This window comes from Cynoglossus semilaevis, chromosome 6 (assembly GCF_000523025.1).
Source record: "Cynoglossus semilaevis isolate Cse_v1.0 chromosome 6, Cse_v1.0, whole genome shotgun sequence".
Lineage (NCBI taxonomy): Eukaryota > Metazoa > Chordata > Actinopteri > Pleuronectiformes > Cynoglossidae > Cynoglossus > Cynoglossus semilaevis.
Window position 1 is genome coordinate 16,889,615 of NC_024312.1, and position 7,994 is coordinate 16,897,608.

At 39.6% G+C, this 7,994-nt stretch overlaps 2 protein-coding genes across 5 annotated transcripts in view; one reads left to right on the forward strand and one right to left on the reverse strand.

Moving 5' to 3' along the window:
• Nucleotides 1-3,038: 3,038 nt before the first annotated feature.
• lmo2 (LIM domain only 2 (rhombotin-like 1)) lies at nt 3,039-5,348 on the reverse strand. Of its 2 annotated transcripts, XM_025056479.1 has the most exons (4): nt 5,014-5,348; nt 4,675-4,912; nt 3,783-3,998; nt 3,039-3,508 (listed from the first exon to the last, which is right to left on the reverse strand). In XM_025056479.1, exons 2-4 carry the CDS (start codon nt 4,722-4,724, stop codon nt 3,286-3,288), a joined length of 489 nt encoding a protein of 162 aa, XP_024912247.1. In that variant the 5' UTR covers nt 4,725-4,912; nt 5,014-5,348; the 3' UTR covers nt 3,039-3,285. The 2 variants fall into 2 exon arrangements, with proteins under 2 accessions (XP_024912247.1, XP_008310653.1); XM_008312431.3 differs by having other exon boundaries at nt 4,675-5,348.
• A 417-nt stretch (nt 5,349-5,765) lies between these two features.
• caprin1b (cell cycle associated protein 1b) overlaps nt 5,766-7,994 on the forward strand; it is a 12,375-nt gene continuing 10,146 nt past the window's right edge. For 2 of the 3 annotated variants that reach the window (XM_025056478.1, XM_017033017.2), the window contains exons 1-2: nt 5,766-5,899; nt 6,142-6,310. In XM_025056478.1, coding sequence (XP_024912246.1) covers nt 5,781-5,899; nt 6,142-6,310 — 288 coding nt within the window. In that variant the 5' untranslated portion in view covers nt 5,766-5,780. The remainder of the gene's footprint in view (nt 5,900-6,141; nt 6,311-7,994) is intronic. The other variant, XM_017033016.2, reaches the window with a different exon arrangement.

Sequence of the window (7,994 nt, forward strand, 5' to 3'; positions counted from 1 at the left end):
TGTGACTTCTGACAGACACATTTCTCAGGACCACAGACTAAATATGTTCCCAATTAGCTGCATCTGATAAAGTCTGAGTGCAAGGGAAACCCAAGGCGGGCTTGATCAATAGTACTTGACTCATTTTGCCCCAATGGGTTTGACATTGACAGGCCACACTATGATTAATTGCAGTGGTGCTGCAGATAATGGTCTAACCACATCTTCCTTGGTGCCGTTGAACTCTCACTGTCGTGTCTGGACTGTTTTGAATAAAGCTTGGAGCCCTTCAATTCACCTATGATTAATCTTTTCTGAAACGGACATTTCTAGAAAAACACGTCTACTTATGGTACCTGTCACTTTTCACACACACGCTTGCCTCACTGCATTTGTAGGGCCACTCCTGAATATAAAGCATGTCTGTACCCTAATCCTTACCATCTTAACTAAAGCCTTACGATTATTATCAACTTTTACAACGACACTTACCCTAAAGTAATGGATTACCCTTTTAAAATTACATTCCTTGTCTCATTGGCTGAAATATTATCATAAAAGTCATGATGTCCTCACATCAGTCAATCTGAAACAAAATGTTGCCCTAATGGTATAACACAGAGTTTACACACACTACTTGCCAGACACTACCTTTTAGCTTGTACAGAAACGCCACCTGCTGTTCGTCTTGCGCACAACACCAGAACTGGATTCCTGTGTGGTGGTTGTTTTAGTGGGGCGATCTGTTTGATAAAAACAAGCTGCAGCCTGTTGCGGTTTTATCCTTAAAAAGTCTCCTTGGTTTCCATGCACACAGCTGGATGTTTTTATCCGTTCGGGACTTCTCTGACATGGGCACTGGAGATGAAACAGGCCTCACTCGGCACACAAACACAACACTACACTCCCGGCCTTGTGTACAGCTGGTAGGGATGACACAAGAAGCACAGGGCTTTATTCAGCTTCTCTGAGGCTGCTGTTTTAGTCAGGCCAGTGCTCTGGCAAAACTCAGCCTGCAAGGCAACAGAGGAGAGCAGACCTATGGAACACTTGGCTGAAACCGGTGTCTCTACAGGCCAGTGTGTTGTGTGCAAATGTCATGAGATGAGACCTGGACTCCCCTCAGTCTGCATTTTCATTAAACCCAGTGAACTGCCTACAGGAAGTTAGAGACAAAGTTAAAGAAACACTTACGTTGTGCTGGACTCAACCTTCCTAAACATACAATATTGTATTAATTACTGTTCTTAAAAATCACAAAGGGAGTGTTTGGAGCTCTTGCCTTACAGCAAGAAGATCAGCAGCTGGATCCCCAGTGGTAACAAATGTTCTGTCTCTGTGGGCGGAGCTTGCATGTTTCCCATCTTGTCTTTGTGATTTCTCCTTTTTCCAAAAACATGCAGGATTGTGGTAACTGGACTCTCTAGATTGGCCATAGGTACAAATGTTAGTGTGAATGGTTGTTAGTTTCTATAGGTGGCCCTGACATGGACTGGCATTTTGTTCAAGACGTACCCTGCCTTTGACTAAAGGCTGCTGGGATTCTCTCCAGCTCCGTTCACAACTCTTAAAAAGGGTTCAGTGAGAACAATATTTGTCAAGGAACACACGAGAGGTGTGGCTCTGATGGAGTGATGAACTGAGATGCTGGTGACCCCAAATGTGGAAGGATGGATTCTATGAGGAGGTCTGACTTTATACCAGTAGAGGGTGCTGCCGGCTAAAAATAGAGATGTGTCTAAGTTGACTGATTATGACAGTGAGTAATATTTTTCTGGATTGAGCTTTTCAACAGGTTCCTTTTGTCAGTTCTTTTTTAAATCCTCAAGTATATATATATTTTTAATTATTTTTAGATAGTGATACATGATGATCTGGAACTCATATAATGCCTACTGATACAGTCTGATTAGCCGGTTATTACCTGAACTGTCTGTCTGCTCATGGCACCGTCTTTGTACCTAGGTAGTCGTCAATATTAGTATTGGTAGTTTTAGAAAAACTCTATCATTCCTACAAAAGTGTAATTCTGAACTAACAATATAAATAGTATTCCAAACCAGTATCACAAATAAAAAAATCATTATTTGTTTTATTATTTGCCTTATCCAGCCCCTCCTGCTCCACAATAGGTAGTTTGACCTACCCCCCACTTTGGGAATGTGGGTATTTAGGAATTGTATGCAGATGTTTGTTTAAGTTTAACATTTATAGGAGAACAAATATCTACAATTGACAATATTTATACACAATATACACCATAATCTGTTTAAAGGAGTCAGTGTGGGGTCTTTCATTGTCCAAACTCATCCCTTATTGAGTGAAAACTTTTTAAAAATTACAAATTATTTACATAGGTTTCCTAATGTTTTAGATTTTAAAATAAAGTTATTTACCAACAGGGATATGATATATATACAGGAATATCTATAAATGAACATACAATTACTTCATCCACATCTCTTTCTTCCCTTCACTTTTAATTAGCTTTTTAAAAAAATCTTAGTATATTTTTAAAAAGCTAATACTGTACAGAGTCAAGAGTGCTGATTCAAGAGTACAGAGAAACAACACAGATATTTTAGTTCATTCAGAGAAAAAAGGGGGAAATTCTTTATTTCTCAGGTCTGTGACAAGTCCTTTAGGTTTTTTAATTCATTCAGGTCACCAGTCTACTACAGTGGTGTAAATGAATGTAAAGAAACTTACTTTGTTTCATAGAGAAAAGGTAAGAAATGGAAGCTCAACATTAAAGGGCCTTTTAATAAACTGGAATTTGAACAGCAGTTATGGTTGACATTGATTCTTTAGGATGATAATACTAAGCACTACTCCATTGTTTAACATATTTTTATAAGTTTAACAGTTTTCTTAAAACTTGATTACCACCAACAGGCAGACAGGTGTTGTCAATCATTAGTAAAAAATGTTGGTGGGCATATCTATTGACAATACATATAAAAAATCTTTAATTGCATAGAAATAGTTAATTTAAAATAATCAGAACAACAGGACTGAACAGTATAAATAAAATAATCAGAACAACAGGACTGAACAGCTGGTTATAAATTCATGATGACTTCATGGTTTATTTTGTTACTGCTAAAAACTCCAGTATCTATAACAAAGGTGTTATTGCATGATTTGAAAACCCCACATTGTCTGGTGTTGCAAGTGCAATTCATTCAGTCTCCAGCAGGGTGAATGCATCCACATGAAGGTCAGACGCCTGGCTAAGCTGCTAAAGCCTATAGAGAAGTTGAAGGTTAATTTCCTTCAAATCCACTGATTAGACCCAGGATTTTCCTAGACCATGTTATTGTTGAGTTTGGTCCACTCAAAAATGTCCTGTTCACACACAATGTCTGAGTTGATAAGCAGATATCGGTCACCCACACAGAAGTGTTTCTGGCAGGCGGCACACTTGAAGCACTCCAGGTGATAAACCTTGTCCCGAACTCGCATTGTCATCTCAAAGGCTCGAATTCTTTTCTCACAGGAAGCACAGAGACCATCCTGACCAAAGAGCCTGAACAAACGAGAGAAGGTCACATGGTCAGTCTGGGCAGCAATATCAACAACTGACAAGTCAGTACGAGTTTCCTACTGTGGCACAGATAAAGAAAATGGTGAAATTGAAATCAATTTGCCTCGCTGTCCCTCTTGCAATAGCTCCCTGCCCCGTAAGGGTGTGTGCCCCTACTTTGGGAACCAATGCCTTAGCCTATGCCAAAGACACCTGACACACAGTACTGTATGTCCCGTGTCTTCCAATACACAAAGTACGTAGTAAAACGTCTAACCTGAGGTAGTCTCGTCGACATAGTTTTCTGCCCAGCTTGTAGTAGAGTCGACGGCCCACCTCCCCCAGCCGGCAGCCACACAGGTCACAGCTCAGACAGTCTTCGTGCCAGTACTGCTCTATGGCTTTCAGGAAGAACCGGTCACCGATGCTCTGCTGACACCCACCACATGTCAGCAAAGAGGGGGGCATCTGGAGGACCTCATCCACCGGCTCCCTACAGGAGAAATACAGGTGGTTAGAGGATCAAATACTCTGCTGCAAAGACAAAAAGAAAAAAAAAACAGTAGATCTCCTGAAGAGCTTTTACACATTTTTTAAAAAAAATGTATTTACATAGATTAACTGAGTAAGAGTCAGTCTTCACCAAGGCCAGGCTAGGCTAACCCTGCTATTAGTTTTGTCTGGGGTTTACACACAGTTCTGATTCTTGTGAGTTGAATACCTGCACCTACTGGATTCATTTTTCGTATTGTTTATTCTATTTCCTATAGAGGGCGTCCTGTTCACTTGCAATAGAAATTAAAAAGAAGAAAATAAAGATCGAGGGAAGAAACCAGACTGATGACTAAATATTTTTTTCTAAACTCGAAAAAGACTGAAAAGAATTTTAAATATTTAAATATTTGTTTTATGGAAATCTGCTGGTGCAACTTTAACGGTGCTTTAGCACAGTTTAAAAATGTAAAGTTGCCAACAATCATTGTTATTTTTGGAGTGGTTTAGTACAAAATTATTTTACTTAGCTATAGTTTTAATTTTAATAATGATAATAATAATGATGTTTATTATTATTATTATTATTATATTATTATTATGTGGGACAGTAAACGGCTTTGCAGTCATCTTTATAGTTTTTTAAAAGAATATTCAAGAATTCCTCGGATACTTACTCATTGGTTTCCAGGGTCTTCCTCTCTATAGTAGAAGCCATTCCTGCCATCCGACGTTCGGGCTCGGGATCAGCAGCCTGCTCTGCGGTCACCGGTGAAGCAGCCTACCGGCAAACGGGAGCCGAACCTCTGCACCTGCACCTGCTGCCACTAACACCGCTCTCTCACTGCTATTTGGGCTGCCTGTGTCAAATATACCGGCGGACAGCTGCGTTGGAAATGCCCGCAGACCATGAACCTGAGATGAGGATGATGGAGGATACTGTCATAATTTCAGAGGTGACACTTGCTGGTTTTTAGATGTATTCTTTCTCCTTGCGGCGACTTCATGAATCAAACCATGGTTGTTCCGATCAGACGCAGTCACATGTGTGGATCTTCCCGGACCTCTGGGTCTCTCTGGGTCGGCTGTATGTCTCCTCTGGGCTCGATCCTGCTGCAGACGTTCCAACCCGCCGTTATCTGTGTACCAGCAGCAGCAGTGTGTTTGGTTTAAATACGTCGGGCCCCTCGCGGTGTCTGTGCTTTCGTTTCCCTCTTCCTGCTCACGACTGTTTGACAATGGGGGGAAATGGGTCTTAAAGCGACAGCTTTGCTCCGTTCTCCTCTGTGAGCCATTATTGCAGCTGGGTCGTGGGTCGTGGGTCGTGACTGAGACTAATGAGCTCATTACACGCCTGTCTTCACCACAGTGTCGACCAGACAGAAGATTGAAGGAGTTGACATACAATTAAACAGGTCGTTTGAGCGGTATTCTGGAACATAACTCAACCTATAATCACGATTATTACATTATCATTCAGTGTTTGAGATCAAGGCCACAGTACATGACTGTAACATGAAGGCGTGTATGATGGAAAGTAAAGTCAAGTCACAATATTTCAAGGATTAGATTTGTTCAAAGGAGACAGCCTCTGAAATACCACATGTGTACTACATACTGTATTTGTACTCGTCAAAAATAACACTGATACTTTTACAGAAAGCAGAACTTCAACAAATGTATACTGGCCAAAGGCTGACACCACCACTACATTTGCATACCCTTTGAGCTGTAGGCAGTATTGTATTATAAACCACCTTCTCACTGTGATGAACATAATCAAATGAGCTTAGGACTAGTGAGAAATCATTGTTGCGTAACACAGTCCACCAGTGCATCAACGCTCTCTCTGATACTGTATCTGATACAGTTCGTCACATATAAATGGTCTGTGATCCTGAGGTAAACCTGCCGCAACTGCACTATTTAGTTTAACAACGTACACATTTTGTTGTTTTTAAACTTTAATTTTATTGAATGCTTATTCAAATGGTATTTAGTTTTTGTTTTGTTTGTTTTTTACACTGCTTAATAAAATGTAAAAGCCAGGATGACATCCTATAACATAACAAAAAAAAAAGAAACCCACATTTTTGTTTCAAGTAATAAGCTCTGTATTTCTCCACACTGTTGCTAAACTACAGAGCTGCTGTCCTTAAAACCCCGCACTGCTGTGGGCCCTTGTGCTTATCTGTCGCCAGTAGCTGGGAGCTGCCTGCAGAAGGGAGGGACAGAGACAGCAGTTGGACTGGCTACAGCGATAAAGAACATCCACTCCAGCAGCCAGGCCCAGCTCCGTGCCCAGATGCTATGGTATGAATTGTGGTCAAACGGTGAATGTAAGCTTCTCTGTGCTAGACAGACAGTTGTTGGACTGGACGGTTACCAAACTGAGGAAGCCCACCAGCAGGGTGAGGTTGGTGCTGTCCGTGCCAGCTGCACAGACAGGAGAGCATCTTTACATATGAGGCTTAATCCTCAACATAAATAACATTTATAAACATATATTTCTCCTTTTTTATAATTAGTATTACACAATAGAGAACAGTTGATTTTTGTTACCTGAAATAATAAATAGCCACGTGTGGTGAATCACGTGTTCTTCCTTTAACTAAGGATGAAACAGTCAGTTTACAGTTATTCCACTTTATTTTATTTTTTTTTAATCACAGGCATTTTGTTCAGCAGACTAAAATTTTCCATTAGACAAATTATTCCAAATAGACATAGAATTAATGGATATTACAGTATTTTGTGCAGCTTTTTTAATGGACCCAGAAAGAACTGTGGTTTCACCACACATTAGGATTGGGTTCTTCCTGCACTAAAGGAGATAAATGTGATAAAACCTAAAGGCCTTACTGCATTCTCTACTTCCTGCAAATTTGAATGGCCAGAGGATGTGTGGCAAACACTTTCTCTGGGGGTTGCTGCACATTGTCACTTCCTGCACCTCTAAACATGACGGTACCCCCACACGGGCTTCCACAGGATACACAGGACAACTGTTTTCACTGCCCTGGCTAAAACAGACTGGCTGAGCAGCGTGACATAAATATACCAAATTTTCAAGTCAAACTTTGGATGGTTTATAATATACCGTCATTTGTTATTGCTGCCCTGAGTTGGGAAGCAAACAGTTAAAAATACAGAAAAGCTTATGGGAAGTGGTGTCACTCATGTCCACCTTCCTGTTTTGCCTCTTTGGCACTGAGAGCTTTATAGAGTTGAAAGCTGAGTGGAATTGAAGAGCAAATGGAAAAAGAGCATTACCAAGAGCAAATGGAATTTCTTTTTCTTTCTCCAATCATTTACCAAAAAATGTTTAATATACACTTGAGGTTATTGAAAAGGTTCATTTTAACAGAAACAAAAAGGATATAAAATAGGGAGGCTATAAAATAGATAGATAGATAAATTAATAGCTTAAAATTTCCCTTAATAAATTAAAATAAAGCTATAAAGCACCGAAGCTATAGCTATACTGTAATTTGATTCAGAATAGGTTTCAAAATAAAAAAAGACAAACTTGAAATTATTGAAAATAGTTTAGAAGATAGAGAAACTTGGATATACAATTAAATGGTTGTATGAAATAATTCAACAAAAAATAAATGAAATAGCTAAAACATAATAGAGCCGCTTTGTGAAGTCACTAGTTGCAAGTAGCTTGAAAAACAGCGAGATGATAAAAAGAATAACAACAACATAGCCAAGATATAACTAAATGTTTGTCTGGAAATGCAGTGCCTTCAATTTGCTCAACAATATAACAAAAATAGGTAGAGTAGTTAGCTTTGTTGAGGAATTTATATCTTGTGATGAACAATAAGGAATTGATTACCCTGCTACATATGTTCTTATATCATCAGATCTGTCTTAATATAGAGAATAGATAGAGAAATGATATTGAACAGTTGGTTTTTAAATAAGTAGATGGGACTGTTACTTTATTTCGTAAAAAAAGGGGGAGTGGGGGGGAGGTCTGGGGACAATG

Coding starts and splice junctions, on each gene's coding strand:
- lmo2 (XM_025056479.1), bottom strand. CDS start 4,724: ATGGCAGGAATGGCTTCTACTATAGAGAGGAAGACCCTGGAAACCAAT. Junction 3,999..4,674: donor AAGACCCTGGAAACCAATGA/GTAAGTATCCGA, acceptor TTTCTCCTGTAG/GGAGCCGGTGGATGAGGTCC. Junction 3,509..3,782: donor TGTCGACGAGACTACCTCAG/GTTAGACGTTTT, acceptor TCGTTTGTTCAG/GCTCTTTGGTCAGGATGGTC.